Genomic DNA, 18,843 nt, shown 5'->3' with positions numbered 1-18,843 from the left:
GGCTGCCCCGACAAGTGCAACTGTTATTGGTAAAACTAAGTAGCATAGAACAGGCTGGGACATCCTCACACTAAAATTACTAACTTATTTCAATTAACAAACAGGTGTTTGCTAGAGGTGTTTTTCCCAAATAAGCCGTAAAAACTCTGGTAGGCATTCAGGATTTCTTGCCTGCTGAAAGAATGTAAATTTGTATGACAAGTCATTTGTACGCTATCTTCATTCCTCAGAAAAACAATACGCTGCTGAACAACAATTAAAATAGTTGAAACAGCAGGTGCTACAGTTGCTCCAAATTAAAAGTTCACCATGACCTAGCAGCAGAAGAGGAACCCAATGAGTAGCCTCTGCTTCTGTTAATCTTTGTTCTAACCCCAAGCGTAGAACATCTCAACTATGTACTTTGTTTTCCATAATTAAGCATGTATCACTAGACAAGTTGATCTTGTCACTTTTAGTTACTTTGAGTGCATCGCCTAGCTCACATGGCATCTAGGCTACTCTAAAACAGCCTATTACAGTCCTCAAGACCTCATTTGGCATAATGAAATTAATGGTACAAAAGCCTTAGTAATCCTTGCTATAACTTGCAGAGGTTGACCAACACAAAAAAAAAGTATTCAAGCAAGACACTGCAAAACATTTTATTAGTAGGAGATTTTTGGAAACAGATGTAGGCAGTATGAATAGAAGTGTCTCTGTTCAAATTTCTTACAGATATTATACCCAATAGCAAGCATATGTGTTTTCTTCCGGAATGGGCGGAACAGAGTTCATGTTCACACTATGTAATTTCAAGAAAAATGTTTCAGTACCAGATATTTTCTAACAGAAAAATTCTGTCAGAGCTGCTGAAAGGCGAAGGGAGCAAGAGTGAAGCACGACAAATAGATAGGATATTGTTCAAACAAAAGGCAGTTCTAGCATTTGACCGAGTTGATCGTATGCTTTTCACCAATGTACCTTGGGTTTGAAATGCAAGAATCATATAATCATTTAGGTTGGATAAGACACTTGAGATAGAGTACAACCATTAATCTAACACTGCCAAGTCCACCACTAAACCACATTCCAAAGTGCCACATCTGCACGTCTTTTAAATACCTCCAGGAATGGCGACTTAACCCCTTCCCTGGGCAGCCTGTTCCAATGCTTAATAACCCTTCCAGTGAAGAAGTTTTTCCTAATATCCAGTCTAAACCTCCCCAGCGCAACTTCAGGCCATTTCCTCTTGTCCTATTGCCTGTTATTAGGGAGAACAGACCGACCCCCACCTTGCTACAGCCTCCTTTTAGGTAGTTGTAGAGAGCGATAAGGTCTCCCCTCAGCCTCCTCTTCTCCAGGCTGAACAACCCCAGTTCCTTCAGCTGCTTCTCACAAGACTCATTCTTTAAGGAACTGCTCCCAATAAATTTTGTACTTCACTTAAGGAAGGTTCCAGCAGTAAAATGACAACCTAAATATAAACACACAAAGAACAAAACCTTTTTTTTATAGTCCAATTAACTAGAATTTCTAAACACACTGACATTCACATCCCATAGACCTTAGCTTTTCCTTTTCTGTAAAAGGAGAAAGAACACAGATAAGCTGTCAGAGCATCACTTTTCAGATTCCCATCCTTGTATAAACCATGAATTGATGTTACATAAGCAAACCAGCTAAACTTTTAGTCAAGATAATTATTTAGTAGCATACCACCAGAGCAAAACCAAGTCATCAGTATGTTTTCTGTAAACAATGACAAAGACTGCAGCAGAGAGCTACAGCTCTTGAATATAAGGAGAAACATTGAACACTAAGCAGCTTCTCCCACTATTTAATGGAATCCTTGTATTTTCATAGAAGACAAAAAAAACCCACAAAAACAAATAACGGAAGTTGGCAGATTAGAGGCTCAAGTGCTGCAGCCATATCTTTTTTACTGGTTGGTTGTCCCACTAGTGATTTTTTTTAAAACAAATATCCCTAAAGATACAAGATAATAATTCACCATAAACTATGTAAGCATTATTTAAACACAGACTAGATAGTGCTCTCTGAACCTTGTATTTTCCCCTCACCCCACCCTTAAAACAGATTTTGATAGCTCAATGATGTAGCCAACCAGATTTTAAGAACTGCCACAGGGATAGGATATGGCATAGAAATATCTAAATATGTTAGACAAGGTTTCTAAAGCATATTCTAAAGACAATTTTAAGTGATCCTATTGAACTTTTATTGTCCACTAACTCCACTTTAGCACTGAGGAATAAATCATTCTCCCCACCATCTTCTCCCCAGAGAGCTTCATAACAGAGTGTTCATCAAGACTGCTAGGATCAAGTGTCAAATTCAAATGTGACAATAAAAACCACTGAAGTAAAACACTAAGGAAAGATGTAAACACTAAGGAAATTATTAAACAATTTGAGAATAGAGTAATAACACTGGCAAAGGAATAAGTATTCCTATGTTCTCCCAAAGCTGGACTTTTCGGATATTGGCTGAGAGCAGGATCAGTCATCCCAGTCAACATTCTGAGGAGTGACTATCAGCCCAAAGGCTTACCTACAGCTAAGTTATCATCACAGCAGGACTAGCAGTTTCTCTCCCCTCCTTCCTTTGACTATTTCAGTCAATAACAGCAGATTATTTTTTTTTTTTAACACTTATTTATACCACTGAATAAATCCTCAGTAACAGCCAAGACTTCAGTGCAGTAATTACTGTAATAAACATGGCAGGAAGGAAAGGAAGAAGAAACAACTGTTAAGCATCACAAGTGTTCCTGAATGTACTTTTTTTTTAAACTAATAAATACAATTTTAATATAAAGTCCATCAGATGTTACTTTGATTACTACAGCAGTGTAGCACACCAGCAAAGACAGAATTTTAGAACTTTAGACAAAGCTTACTGCAATACTATACTTTAAAACTCAGCATCTGGTAAAATTATATTACCAATCTGTTTTGAAGAACGTAACTCAACATACACAGTGTAAACAGCTCAGAGAACACTCAGCAAAAGTTTTATTTCCATAAATTTCCAAAGTATATTAGGAGCAGCATTTTGGGCTCTTGTGTTTTTTTTTTGTTTTGTTTTGGTTTTTTTTTTTTTTTTAAAGTCAGTATGCTTGAGATCCCATGTTTTTGAAACCCTTCTGGAGTCCTTCAGGAGAAAAATGTAGGGGGGGTGAGGACTGACATTAATAAAGCAAGCAGCACTAAAAGATTCCACATTTTTGGAATATAAAATCATCTAGACCACTATCAACAGGAGAAGGAAGACCCTTGATATTTTTTTTTTGAAAAGCATAGCAAGGGAATTTTATAAAAATCTTAAGTTTTTTTATAAAGTAAATTAGAAAACATTACACAATTGTTAACAGTGCTAGACTGGCCTAAAAACAGTGTTGAGTGAGAAAATGCATATTGAATATTGAGCTTGTTATGAAGTTTGAAAGATAAATGACAGTCTTAATCGATTTGAGAAATTTAGCACTACAGCTGTTTATGTAAATGGCATTAAGTATTATCTATACAGTGTCCATATCTATGTAAGAGTGGAAACAGCAGAAGCCTATGTAGGCAGACAAGGAAGCATCAGAAGTCCTGTGCAGTACTTTCCATGATGTGAATTCAGATGCATTGCCTAATGTATTTGTGATGGAGCTCTGCTGTTGGAAAAGCCTTTCTGTTCCTATTCGCCATGTCCATCAGATTCTGGGTTTTCATTAAGAGGAAAAGCAGCAACTAATAGCAGCACTGATATAAAGGCTTTGTCACAGTGATGATCAAAATATGTTGTTAACCAGCCAACACTTGCAAAGCATTAGCTGTTACAAGAAGCATTCACCAAAAAGTGTTAAAAGCACAGCTCAGTACAAAAAGGGGATCACAATTTTTCTGCACTTTGGGTAGTCCTCAAATTTCTCAAGGTACCATCTGAAAAACAAAGACAGAAATCTGATGAGCACTGAATCTTCAAAATGCTGTCCAGGAAATTAAGTAATTTTATATTGCAGTCAATTTAATCCATGTATTTTCTGGCAACAAACCAGAAAAATGCCTTAAGAACCTACTCTGGATAGAAAACTGCTACTTACCACACTCATCCTAATGACTTCTAATCAACTACAACGAAACAAAGTTACTGCTTCCAGCCATAGGAAATCAAACTGAACAGATGTGGCAAGCGCAGCCAGGGAAACAACAGCCTGTTGTTAAGATGTAGATTGTTATCCATTCTGAGTATTTGTATTTTAGAAGTAGGGGGGGTGCGGGGGGGAGAGAAACATTCTAGGGGTTAACATGTTGAATTGTATAATGACTTTATGTGGAAGCAAGGGATACCTCACATACTGGAGTGACAGACAGTCCTGTCCTGAACATCTTCAGTTCCAGTCAGGATGTGGATAATCAAACTGTGTGACAAACATCACACTAGCCTTACTGCTAATCCTTCTCAAAGACCATCACTATTTTCAAATCCAGACAATTTTAAAAGACTAAATGCATAGTGCTACCAAATGTTATTATTTGTCTGGTCAGCCTTATATAATAAATAAATTTACTCCCATTGTCAAGTATTTATTCTGCTTCTCCAAAATAAAGAGGAAACTAACTTTGCTCCTCAAAGATGCCAGTATTCATATTATCAATAGCTAATTGCAAGATCAAAGCTGGAATAAGCAAAGAACAAAACATGCAATGCATGATTACCTGCAACTGTGGGCTACCAGCATTACGCTATTTATCCTTTCCAGTCATTTATTCTAGGTTTTCCAGACTAACCAGGCTACACCAAAATATGTCTTCACTTGTATGGATTTGCTATGTTTAGTTTTTTTTTTTTTTTCCTGTACCCCTCTTCCATTTTTACAGATTTTCCTTTAATGGAAATTACTTCCTTCAACAATGCTTTGCTTTTCATAATGCCCTGTAAGAGTTCTGTCAAGGCTTAAGACAGACAGAAACCAACCATGGAATTTGAGCCTGAAGAACATAGAGGCTGAGGAACCTGGCATTGCTTAGTCTGGTGAGGAAGAGACTAAGAGGCCCTGTTATTGCTGCCTACAGGTACTGGAAGGGGAATTAAGACAATAAAGCAAAACTATGAATGAAATGCAAATTCTTGCAGCTGGAATGCAGTGGCCCCACAAAATAAAAGGCCAGAGATGGACTGGCTAGAGAGCAGCTCTGCACTAAAGGACATGGACATCCTGGTGGACAAGTAGAACATGAGTCAGTAATGAATCCCTGCAATGGTGAAGGCTAACTGCATACCGGCCTGCTTAAACAAGTATAGAGCCACGAAGTCCAGGGAAGTACTTATTCTCCACTATTCAGCAGTTGAGAGCCTACATCTACATTACAGCCTCCAGTTTTCAGCTTCCAGTGCAATAGAGATGTTCAGAAACTCGAGAAGAATCCAGAAGATGATCATTAAGATGACTGTATAGCTCAAACGTATGATATAAGAGGAAAGGTTAAGGGTACTAGGCTTGTTCAGCTTGGAAAAGTTAAGAGGCAGGTCTAATTGCAGTCTTCCACTACCTACAGTGACGTTGGGGAGAAGAGAGACATATCCTTCTTGGAGCTGCACAGCAAGTGAACAAGTGAGTGACAGGGGATAAAAGTTGCAACATGGAAAATTCCTACTGGATGTAAGAAAAAACCCTCTTCCCCACAAGAGTAAGAGAAATCCTGTTCCAATGCTTTGCCAGAGTCATGCTGAAAGCTCTGCCCTTGGAGACGGAATCATAGAATTGTTGGAGTTGGAAGGGACCTTCTAGAGATCATCTAGTCCAACTCCCCTGCCAAAGCAGGATTGCCTAGAGCACATTACTCATGACTGCATCCAGGTGGGTCTTGAAAATCTCCAGAGTAGGGGACTCCATGACCTCCCTGGGCAGCCTGTTCCAGTGCTGTCACCCTCACCGTAAAGAAGTTTTTCCTCATATTTGAATGGAACTTCCTGTGTACCAGCTTGTGCCCATTGCCCCTCGTCCTGTCACTGGGAACCACTGAAAAGAGTCTGGCTCCCTCCTCCCTCAAACCACCCTTCAGATACTTATAAGCATTGATAAGGTCTCCCCTCAGCCTTCTCTTCTCCAGGCTAAAGAGAGTTCAACTGGATGAGGCCCTGAGCGACTTGGTATAGCCTTGCTGTTAGTCCTGGTGGGAGCAGGTCACACCAGATGACTGGATTGGAAATCCTTCAGATGCTTCTCCCAATCTAAGCTATTCTATGACTCCGCTCAGTAACAGAAAGTGGTAAAACAAGGAAAGATGGTCACAGGCAACAGGCTTGAAGTTTGAGGCTGGATAGTAGGCAAAACTTGTTCACTGGGAGAGTAATACAAAACTTGACCACCCACAAAGTGCATGAAAAACACTATTTCTGGAGGTTTTTAAAACTCCAGTAGACATAGCTATGGCTGCCCCGACACTATTAGCAATGGCTTTTTTTTCCAGCCTATTTCCTCCATAAATTCAAGTTTATTTCCTCTTGTACCACTAAGTTTCAGCATGAGAAACGAAGCAAGAAGCTGAAAATAACCAAAATAAGACTAAGGTGTTCAAATTCTTTTAAACATGCTATTTCTTTCAAGAAAGAAGTCTTCTCAAACTATGATCCTCTGTTAGCAGGAGTCACATTATGAACACAGTACATTCAGTCAGACTGTTTAATTACAGAGCAGAGACTTTATTAAATATCATCTACCAAAATTGTTTTCATATTGTCTACACATTTGGTTATAGACAACATGATATAGACAGAACTATAAAGGATGCCTGTAACAGAAGTCATGAGAGCGATTTTCAAAATTTTAGTATTATAGAAACAAGTTTGAGCTGCAAAGTATAGTATATGATCTAGTAAAGAATTTTCCTAGATGTGTCTATAATCTTTACGGGTTCTGGATGAAATGTTAATCTAAAAGCCATTATTTTGACCATCTCATTGTACACACTGTGTGTTTACGCTCCTTACAGCTAGTACTATCCCTTTGAAATTCTGCAGTGCTTAACACTACTCCAAGTATTCTCTATCATATTCTCTACTGCAGTAGCAAAGTCTTTCACAAGACTTGCTCTGCAACATCCCTATGGGATGAGGCATATTTTGTAAGCTGGAAATGAAGTGTGGCATAGAGACAACAGAAATTATAAGACACAAACACTTACTGGTGGTGCTGTTTCGCCCTTGAACTCAAGATGAAAAGCGTACACAATGCAAATGCAAGGCTTTCAATGGTGCAGCAGGCAAGGGCAAATCCAAACCATTCCAGGATCTCTCCAAAGAAGTTGGCTCCACTGACATACTCAAACATTCCTCCTAAAAGCAGGACAGAGTTATTTCAAGAGCACCGTAACCCAAAGAGATGTCCAATGCAATCTTTTAGTGTAAGTCCAATAAGAATTGTATCACCAATCTCTATTTATATAATTTTAAAGGCAATAGAGGCAGTGTTTTTCAGTTCAAGCTCTACTATGAAGGATCACTTCAGACCTCATTCTAAGACAGACCTTCTCCAGCTCCATTTTTCCTCTTTAAATCATGGAAGAAAGCAGATTTACCAATATTAGAAGTGATTTCATGCCTCTGTAAATAATTAACAATGACATCAAGCTGGTTCTTTGATCATAAACTAAACCTTTTTAAAAATACGTAAAAGTAGAAAATATGCTCCCCTTTAAGAGTCACAGAAAATACTCCTAGGGTTAGTTATATCAAAGAAATTAAACATTGTATGCTAAGTACTTTAGATACTATGTTAATTATGAAAAATATTATTATGGATTAATATTCCAAATTCATCCTCTATTTTATAACGCGTTGCCCTTTTGTTCCTGTCCCCCATCAGGTCTACTACTTCAGCCCTGACACTCAATGAAATAAGTAATTGGCAGTCTGCATTACATGTGGTTTACAGCCAATTATGCATAAACAGTCAGTACTCACCTGCTGGAAATTTTATAAAAGAAGAACTTTCACCCTGATTCCAAAGTCAGTGTACAAATTGATAACATCTCAGTATGTGCTTTACCAGCGGGACTAAACAAACACATATTTGCCAAGTGTAATGAAGGACATGTTTTGACCTTGTTTTAATGACAAAAGAGAGGCAGAATTCTAGCACTTCAATTGGATAAGCAATATCAAAAAGACCAACTCCTAATTGTATAGCAAATAACATCTTATTTCCTTCAGAACTTTTTTGCATACTGAACATGGCACAGTATGTTAATATTCATTTTTTATATGGGCACTTGGATTTACATCTATTAAAGATATGAAATTATCTTATTGGTGAAAAGTAACAATCTACTGTCTTCTATATCTATTTTTCCTGGTTTTATTAAAAAAAATCTCACTAAAATCCAAGAGAGCATAACAACTAAAGGAAAAAGCTCAGAGAAACAGCAGAATTCAGAGGTAACTATTATTCCTCTGCTCTCACTGAGTTTAATGTACCTGGAAGAGTCTAATGCTTCCAAAAATGTCAATAAGTATTAACACTTCAGTGTTATGTAAGAAGTACTTTCATTTCCTCCACTTTCCCATGAAGGCCAGAACTTATAATGCCTAACTTCCTTTGGATTTCTGTCCTCTCTTCCCTGTATCTCTCTTATCACAGCAGTTATTGCTCTCTGATCACCTGATTACCTCCCTCTTCATACACTGAAGAACACAAGATGGGCCAGTCACACACAGTTGCATAAGTAGCTGGGTGCTTTCTGCCTGCCCCCCCTACTGGGATAATTTAAGTCTTCCTTCTCCACCCATATGCTGATTCTCATAGAAGTTGTGGAATTCCATGTTATATTTTTACCATTTTTAAAAAATACAATCAAAGTTGGTCAAAAATTCAAAGACTCTCACAATATGTGATGAAATAGATCACTTAGAATACTTGGCTTAGAGGGGAAAAAAAAAAAAGTTTCCCACACTATGAAATCACTTCTTAAGGTAGACAGGTGGCTATTTGCAGTATCCTCTCTATCATAAATGACTATTTCCCCTAAAATACACCAAGCTTTAGAAGGCTGTCTTTACACAGAATCATTTGAGGTTGGACAGGACCTCTTGAAATCATCTAATCCAACTACCCCCAGCTCAAGCAGTCAGCTAGAGCAGGTTGCCCAGGACCATGACCAGTCAGGTTTTGAGTATCTCTACAGATGGAGACTCAACATCTGAGCAACCTGTTCCAGTGTTTGACCACTCTGACAGCATGTTCCGAGGGAACTTCATGTGTTTTAATTTGTGCCCAGTGCCTCTGGTCCTGTCAAAGAAGAGCCTGGTTCCCTCTTCTTCATTCCTGCCCATTAGGTAGGTGTATACATCAATAAGATTCCCTCTGAGCCTTTTCTTCAGGCTGAAGAGTCCTAGCTCTCTCAGCCTCTCCTGATATGAGACATGCTTCTTTTGATACACAAGTTTTGTAACATTTTTACTCACCTCTTGGTATCTTGTAACCAGTTTCCCCTGGTTTTCTCAGATTTCTGAGAATATGATCAGAATGAATATTGATTGCCATGCCAACTAACCACCCGATAAAGCCTGAAGAGAAATTAAAATTAGTAATTTTTGATTTAAATTAGTATCTTTAATACACTGAAGTGTTTGATCAGAAAAAACAAACTACAGTCATATCACACATTAGGCATATTATCTCAAAGCAGTAATAATGTACACAGGATAAGCAATTCTAGTAGCATCCTGCGCAATTCCAATCCCACACTGAGCTCTTCAGTCAGTAAAGCTCACAGTAATCAACATGTCTCTAGAAAGGAACAGTACTCTAAGTATAAAGTTTATTCTTTTGTTGCTAGACTTTTATATAAGTATGCATGTGCACATATACAGATATAATGTGTGTATTTCCTTAACTTCCATATAGAAAAATCAAATACATAAAGATTCTAAGCACTGAAAGAATCAGCTATTCAGATTTATCAAATGGACACATCTTGGTGTTGTCCTCCCCTATTCTTTTATACTGACAATATACCAGCAGTTCCACAGCAGATTTCTCTGCAATAAAAGACATAATAAAATTGTGAAGGAATTGTGCACTGTTTACTGTTCTTGTGTCATTTGGCAAGATAGCTTAACCATTTATACCAGGTTTTTATAGAAACTGAGATTATAGTAGTATCCTATATAGGATATATATATATACTATAGTATAGGATACTATATAGTAGGATCCTATATAGAATGGTTTAGGTTGTAAGGGACCTTAAAAATCATCTAATTCCAACTCCCTGCCATGGGCAGAGACACTTCCACTAGATCAGGTTGCTCAAAGCTCCATCCAACCTGGCCTTGTTGGCATAACCATGTAGGTTAAATCAAAAGGAATTCAGGACTGAAATTTTGAGTCTCTGGCTACATGCTATCTTCCTTTGAAGGCAGCATTCCTTGTTGCTAGCAGTAGACAACGCTGGGGTCTGATGGTGGAGATGGATTCAAAGCAATACCATCTAAAGCCATCACATTTTATTTAAATTACCAAGTAAATGCTAGTGAAGTGCTTCTAGAACAAAGTCACTTCACACTCCAGATACAGAAAGCTTTGCCTTTTTGCACCCATAACCTGAGTCTTTCAGATGATTCTCTTCAATACAGAGAAGCCCAGTAGTATGACCATCAGCAAAGAGACCAAGTGGATAACGAGAGGTATAAGGCCATGTTACAGGACTAGTAGGCTGTCAGAGTATAGTTTACTAAGACTTAAGCTTATTTTGAAGTGAAGCTACAGATTTAAGTGGACTTTGACTCTCAAGCAAGTTGTTAGACAGACATCTTTCTTTCCTCAATCCCTTGTGGTCTACATTTACCTAAAGGACATAGCTGTCTGCTTCCACATGGATTAGAAGGAAATGACTACTCCACAGAGAAATTGAGGTTTTTGTGTGAAAGCTCTTTCCATATTTACCTATCTAAATAAAAAATTTTGTTTGAATAGCTTGTTACAGTTTGCCTAAAATTCAAGACTCATAGGAAAATTTAGTCCTGTGAACAAGCATGTTTCTTAACCTTTTGTTCATACAGCACAGGGCAGTATGTTTCCACTAGCAATCAGTATCTGCAGATGCCATATCCACGGTGTCTTTTACAGTAAAATTTTAATCATAATTCTTTCAACTATATATTCAATGTAATTACACCATCATAAAACAGATTAGATCGATGTGATGAGCAATTTACAGAGTAATTCATATAATGACAACATTTGAAAACAGAGTGAATAATTCAAATACTGTTGAATTCTACTTTCAAGAAAACCATTTTAATGTTTTTCTTCAAAACAGATCTCTATCCAAACACATTATTGAACTCCAACTGCATCCAGCAATAAAAATAGTTTGCTTCTCTTAGCATTGGTAGTTATGTATCAATTTGCTAATTGCTGCAGAAGATTGAGACTACCTTGGAAAACAAGGGATGTTATTCATACAACTAAATAAGCACATCATTATCTCTATCCATACAATAAACTGAGAGGAAATTTCTTAACATGCACAGAAATTAACTGCATTTAAATGTAAACTATTTCTGCTAGCTTGCTTCAGTATTAGCATGAGGAAAAACCTATACCGAAAGTTAGAAATTTACTATTCTTCCTAGAACTGATACTTTCTCAGAAGAGGAAATGAGAGACCCTTTGATTCCTCTGAAATGCCACAGTAATTTTGGAGAATGTTACCTGTCTATTCCATACTGGTATCTGTAAATTAGTATATGAACTACTAAGAACTTGTCAGACAGTGCAAAAAGACTGGAACTTGTAAGAGTGTCCAATTACTATAGAAGACTAGTTTGATTCTGTGCATTTTTTTTTTTACCCCTCCTATTTGAAAACTACCACATCAGAAGGAAACAAGTCTCTCTTCGTGGATGACAAGAAGCCAATGAATGTAGGCTATTTTCACAGCACCCCTCTCCAATCTGAAAGGCCACTTTCCCCTGAAGTACTGCATAACCACATTCCCTGTGTCTACCCTCTGTGGGAATGGTACTTCACTGTCCTCACCCTCAGATTCTCACCATGACTGAGCCCCAGGACTGCACTCTACAAAGTCAAGAGCACATGGGTATGCACCACGATCTGCATGGCTTGGCTTCCACCTAAGGCAAATGCAGATATGTAAACAGGAAGGGAACCACAGCATACTCCAGTGGATTCTCAGACCCACAGGATGCCCTATGCAACATAGATGACCTCATAAGACTATTAAAGTCAAGAGGCTTTTTACCTTCATCAGGATAAACCTAGGGGTTAAGGGCTGGGTTCATACTGGGAAAATACTTGCACAAGGACAATAACTAGTTCTATATTGCCCAACCACCTAGTGAAACAGAAGAGTGTGTGTGTGCTGTTGCGCCAGTGTCTTCACCCTCACCCACGTAGACTCTCACGGAAAAAGACCAACTCCTGCTCTGCAGGCTATTTCAGAGTGACAGTATGGTAACTGCTGTCTGGCTCACCTTCCCACTCTGGGTTTCAAGAATATGGAGCGGAAGATATCATATAGAAACAGCAGAAGGTCAGCTTCTACAGCTTCACTCAAAGTGCCTAGTAAACACTTCAGGTGAACCAGTGCTTCATCTCAGATTGTGTGGTTAGCCTTTCCAAGAAGGCACAAGATCATCTGGAGCATCCAGATGCCTATGGATATCAGAAGACATACCGACTAACCACCATCCCTGGGTCATGAGACCACACCCAAGTATGGACAATGTCCATGCTCTCTTCATGTCCGTTCTGTGTAAAGAGCAGAGGTGGCATGTATGCTTGGTTGCCAGATAAAAAGCCTCATGCAACAGACTAGGTGCTGATGTTATGTCACCTGCACCTTTTGAGTTATAGGTACTGCTCTGTTTTGCAGAGGTGCTGCAAAGAAAAGTGTTTCAATATGCAGAAGGGTTAGCCATCAACTTTAGAAGGACGTAGTTGAATGGGGATTTAAAGGAGTAAGAAAAGACGTATGACATACTGCAAAGGGTTCGATGAAGCTAAAGCAAGCAAAGGAAGGAAGGAGTTTCCAACTAGAAGCGCAGGCAAATTAGGAAAGAACACAAGGGAGAAACATGCAGGTACATATTACCCCTGTTTGTAGCATTGCCTGCTTCAGGGTATCACGGGTACTCCTGGTAAGTTCACAAGCTTTTTATTGGCACACATGCATAAGGTACCTGCTGAAAGATTATGAACTTGTCCCCACATTGGTTTGCAAGCTCATGGTTTAATCAACAGAGCATTTCCATTTCCCCTGAAAACAGATGAGTTCACTGCTCTGAACTAAACTAGCACACAGTCCCGAGAAACCATGAGGGAACCACATCAAAACTGTATTGCTGCTTGAAATCAATTGCTGGTGTAGATAAAAAGCTAGTGCTTTCCCACATTTAAGTCCTAAACATTTGAAAACAGACAGTCAATCTGTACGCTAAGGCTCCACAGAGAACATATCAGTTGTTTGAAGCCTCCCGCTATGGTGGTTAATCAGCCTCACTTCTCCAAATTCCTGTCTTCACTGCAAATTTATCTCATTTCAGCTTCCAACTACTGAACCTTGTTTGGCTGCTACTAGAAAACACACTCCCATTTCTCTTCCACATGTAATTTTATTATATAAACTGAAGAAATATTTTGTTAGCTCTCAGCAAATATGCTTTCTTGCTATTGTTGTTTTCTAATCTTCTACTAATTTTTTTTTTTTAATTCATTTTAAACAGAGGCTTAAAGACACTGCCAGATGTTTTTGAGAACTAGAACATAATAGTCCAGCTGTTCAGGGAGTATGCAGAGTACAATACAGCTCTTTTGCATTTGAGTTGACCAAAGCTCCAAACACAAATGGCAGATATTTGGAATGGTACCTAGCTGGGATGAATACCAAGTAGGAATTATAAACATCCCCTATGTTCCAATTATGTTAATGTGTACCACAAAACAAAACCAAAAAAAGCCCAAAAGATATTCTAGTTACAGGAATGAAAGAAACAAGAAGTATCAGGTTTGGCTGTTTCATAGCCATGCCAAACTTCAGATAAAGATTTATTGCAATAACAGTCTCAAAAATGCCAGCAAGTGACAATATTAATATGGTTGCTACGTATACCAGGAATCTTCACTTTCTTAGTTTTCAGGCTAACTTTTTAAAGCAGTATTTTGCCTGGCAATAGTCATGAAAGCAACACTTGGCTGATGATCATAGAATCATCTAGGTTGGAAAAGACCCTTGGGATCATCGAGTCCAACCATCTATCCTACTCTACAAAGTTCTTCCCTACACCATATTCCCCAACACCACATCTAAATGTCTCTTAAACACATCCAGGGATGGTGACTCAACCACCTCCCTGGGCAGCCCGTTCCAGTGTCTGATCACTCTTACTGTGAAGAACTTCTTCCTAATGTCTAGTCCAAACCTACCCTGTTGCAACTTGAAGCCATTCCCTCTTGTTCTATCGCTATTTGATTGGCAGTAAGGGAAATGAAAATATATAAGAATATATTCCAAATTGGTATTATTTGAAAAAAAAAAAAACAAACCACAAAACCAAAAACTCAAAACAAAAACCAAACCCAAACCAAACTCACCCATACACAGAAGGCAGATAAACTTAACTATTATCCATTTATACATTTACATCTTTCAGAAACCCTTGAAAGTCAAAAAACTTCCAAAAAGGAAGCCTGAGCAACAGTCTTGCTACCTTGTTTTTTTTGGTTTATGGCTCCCAACTCATGATTTGTTTACAGTGCTGTATTGAGATATCTTTTGTTTGAGGTATTAAAGTAGGACACTGGAAATAAAGTCTGCCTTGCATCAGAGACTTCAACAGTTTTGGTCAACAGATCTTTTAACCAATTTTTTTTTTTTTCTTGTTGGATCCAAGTTTAAGGACACTGGAATTTCAAGAATACCAAGAGAATTTCAAGTATATTCAAGTGCCTAGTGCTCACTGAAGTCACTCCCTTGTACCTCAACTTCTGCATTTTTAGAGGACAAGCAGTACTGCCTCCTAACCTTGGCAAGAGAATCTATTTTGATTTAAATTTCTTCAGTTTTATAGTCATGACAGCATTAAGCTCTGTGGTCCTCTACTGTCATCCACAACAACACTGTAATAAAGAAAGTCTTCTTATTCTTGCTACAAAAGACTTGAGAAATCTGGGAGAAACACTAACTTGCTCTGGCTTCAGAATAACAAGAACAACACTGGGTCAGATCAAGGATCCACACAGCCCAGCATTCTGCCTTTTACTGACAAGGCAAAACATTCTGGTTTATCTTCAGATCAAAAAAATCCTTCTGTAAAGATTTCCTTGGAAAATGATACTATGGTTTTGACAGTAGGGAAAAGTAGATGCCTAGGAAACAAAAAATAGGGCAAAGACTATGTCACTAAACATCTTAGCCTTTCAATCATACGGATGGCTTCAAGTATAAACATAATCTGACTTCCTGATAGGAGTGAATGACAACCCCTTCACCTCCTTCCTTGACAAAGCCCACTCCTATTACAAAGATAGGTGGGTAGGTGCATGTGTGTTCATGCATGTATAAATATCCTAACACCAAGGACTTTTGGCATTAGAAGTGGTATGTTGGCATTTAGCAAATAAAATAAACCTACTTACAACATCAAGAAACAAAGGATTTCAGTTTGCCGTACATGTTACATAGAAATCTGCTTTGTTCTAAACCTGTACACTGCTGGTTCCATTTAAGGCTTCAAGTTCCTATACTGAAAAAAAATACATGACCCATATTCACTTTGGTGTTAAAGAATAAAGATGGCCATCAGCTCACCTAGCACTGACATTGTGAGAAATGCCATTGTGTTCACAGTTGTAAAATAAAAGTTAAAAGGCTTCCAGCTACAACAAACAAGAGAATTAACTATGAGAAATATTATAAAACAGGATTGAAGATACTATAAAGTTATAATAAAAAAATTAGAAGCTGTGAAGACAAAATAAGACTACTTTTAATGTTCTCATAATGTGTTTTAACTCACCTGTAATGAAAAGTGGATCTTTTAACCAGCCTGAAGGGTATTTTGCATAGTTGGTTAGGCTTCGGCCTTGTAAGTATCCATTATAAGCACAGAACAGAAGTGCTAGCACAAAAGTGAAAAATGGCGTTGGTTTTCCTGCCCGGATGAGAAGAGGAAATATAAGCGACCTATAGTGAACAAAGGAAGAACAATTGTTGTATTAACAAATAGAAGAGACACTTTTGGGGTCCAAAACTGCAATTCATAGTCCAAGTTTGCTTTCCAAATTCCTAGTGGAGACTTCGATCCTCCCAGTTCAGAAGATTAGTTACTTGCTTTAACAGCTAAATATTAATTTTGTTGCCTGATTGGAATTACAAGACCTGTCCTCTCACCCTTTATAAGAGAAATTTTGAACTTTGTATCCAAGACAATTAGTTTGACAAGAGCAGTAAAGGCAACAGCAGCTTTTTTTTCCTCCTTTGTTCCTAAATCCTCAGTGGTGTCATCAAGCTTTCTGGAACAAGCCAGGTCTCACAATCCCTACACTAAATCCACCAGCACTTCCAGGGGGAAAGTCAATCCCCTTGAAGTTAACCTAATTGAGCTCAGTTTCCTCCTTGCCCTACAAGTCACTTAAAAACATTAATTGCATTGCCTTTACCATCTTAGTCTGTCCTATCACACCTGTTAAAGACATGGCAAATCCACAATTGCCACCCCAGTTGGGAAAGGCTTCTTGATTGCTTCTCCCAGAGGATTATGTGAGTAAACAAACAAGCTCAGCAGGTGAATGTTTTTGTGCCCTGCCTCATAACTAGCCAACTCCCAATCACCTATCGATTTAATGACAATCTAGAATGACATAGGAGCAGGATTACTGAAGCCTGAGCGTTCTTCACTTGTTCTCCAGCTGACCAAGGACTGCTGCTTCAGAAGAGCCTTTTCAGAGGAAGCAAAACCAGAACAGCTTTCCAGAAAGCGTAATAAGTTGATTAATATGATTATTTAAAGCCTGCCACATTGCATCAAATGGAATTGGATAACAGAGGTCTCTTCCAGTCTATATTCACCTACAGAACAGTCCCTCAGCCTGGCAACAGGAATAAGCAACGGGAAAAGAGAAACTGCGGTACAGCTCACCTTTCTGCCTTGTGTTTCTAGCTGTTCCCAGATAGTGAGGACGAGTTAAGATCCCATGCCAAAGATAGTCATCTCTATCTTCTCAAGAATGGTAAAGGTAGAAGTAAAGACACACTCCTGGGTTTGCAGAGCCAGCCAGCCACCAGCCCAACCGTACGTTGCATCCCTCTCGACTGCAAGGATGTGCAATACTTTTGGTCAAAAGCAACAGCCTCTTGCTATAAGCACTAGAGAACAGCCATCTATCAGCCACACACTTCACTTAAAATTAGCCTGGAAAATCTACCTCTGCTGTATTAGCATGGTAGCAAAACGACTTGTGGAGTATTACCGGTAACCATTGTCAATGGCTTGACAAGAACAGCAAAATCTTATCTGAGCCCCACCTAAGCTGCCTTCTCCCAAGTAGTTCCACCAAATACCCAGATAACCCATGGACTACACGGCAGCATGGGACACTCCACCTCAGCTTTGCCAGTATTGCAATGGATCGCTGAATATCCCGAGCTGGAAGGGATCCACAAGGATAATCAAGCTCAACTTGAAAGACATAACTGGCAAAGAGCTACTGTTTCACAATATTTAATTTATATCATATCAGCATCCTGCTGATACCAGCATCAGCACTGATCTTTCCTTGTTTGAACATTGTGTTCTTAAGGCTACCCGGCCAAGTCAGCGCTTGGAGGGTGGGCATTAGAAGAGGTAGAGCTGTTGGGTACAGGGGATGCCGCGTGCTGAGAGAGCACAAAACACTCTGTTTTTATACCATTTCCAAAGGGCACCGTAGCACTCCACCACACAGCAGCAAAATAAAGCAGCAGTTACTTGCTCAGCTCACGTAAAGTCATAGAATACCTTAACATACAGAAGCAGGAAAGGCTTTAGTAATTATTATATTAAATAATACACGTTAATTAACAGCAGAATATCGATCCCTGCAATCAGAAAACAATATTAAGGCGTTTCTATCAAGACTGGCCCCGACCAGCCGCAGAACCGCGCTTCTCCTGCCATCGACCACCCCTCTCCCCCCCCCACTCTCGGGAGCAGGAGCCCCGAAAGGAGGACACCCCGCCCCTACCCCAGAACCCCGCCGGTGCCCTCTTCCCCCCACCCAGCCCCACGAAGGGCCGCACCTGTGCGCGTAGTGCAGGACGAAGCAGCCCAGCAGCAGGCGGTTGGGCCAGGCGGCGGAGGTGGCCCCTCCGCAGGCGGCCAGCCCGATCGGGACGAGGAGGGAGGGCAGCTCCTGCAGCGCCCAGGCGAGGCGGACAGGCAGCAGCCAGCCGAAGCGCCGGGAGGAGTACCGGCCATAGGGCATGGGGATGAAGCGGAGGAGCAGGCCGGAGGTAACGCCCAGCGCCACCAGCCCCCAGGAGAGCAGCTCCAGCAGCCGCTGCTCCTCCGGGCCCGACACCCGCCGCCAGAACGCGCACACGCCGTCGACCCCCATCGCGCGCTGCGGACACGCGCCCCGCCGCCTCCATTCATTAGCCGGCCGGCGACACGCCCACCGCCGCCGCGGACCAATCGGCGACGGGGTCCGTGCCTGCCTCCGTCCCCCGCTTCCGCCCGCCTGTTGGTGGAGCCGCCGCGGGTGGGAAGAGGCGCTCCGGGACGGAAGTTCCGCCGGGGCGGCGGCGGCGGCGCGACGTGCGGCCGCCCGGAAGGAGGGTGGGCGTG

General features: G+C 40.0%; 1 protein-coding gene across 1 annotated transcript; it reads right to left on the bottom strand.

Moving 5' to 3' along the window:
- Positions 1-3,108: 3,108 nt before the first annotated feature.
- On the bottom strand, positions 3,109-18,793 carry SRD5A1 (steroid 5 alpha-reductase 1). The gene is made up of 5 exons (XM_074146283.1): positions 18,297-18,793; positions 16,036-16,202; positions 9,457-9,558; positions 7,179-7,329; positions 3,109-3,932 (listed from the first exon to the last, which is right to left on the bottom strand). Exons 1-5 carry the CDS (start codon positions 18,611-18,613, stop codon positions 3,866-3,868), a joined length of 804 nt encoding a protein of 267 aa, XP_074002384.1. The 5' UTR covers positions 18,614-18,793; the 3' UTR covers positions 3,109-3,865.
- Positions 18,794-18,843: the final 50 nt, after the last annotated feature.

The sequence above is a fragment of the Numenius arquata genome, chromosome 4, assembly GCF_964106895.1.
Source record: "Numenius arquata chromosome 4, bNumArq3.hap1.1, whole genome shotgun sequence".
Lineage (NCBI taxonomy): Eukaryota > Metazoa > Chordata > Aves > Charadriiformes > Scolopacidae > Numenius > Numenius arquata.
The sequence above is the reverse complement of the archived record's forward strand: the minus strand, read 5'-3'. Positions and strand labels throughout refer to the sequence as shown.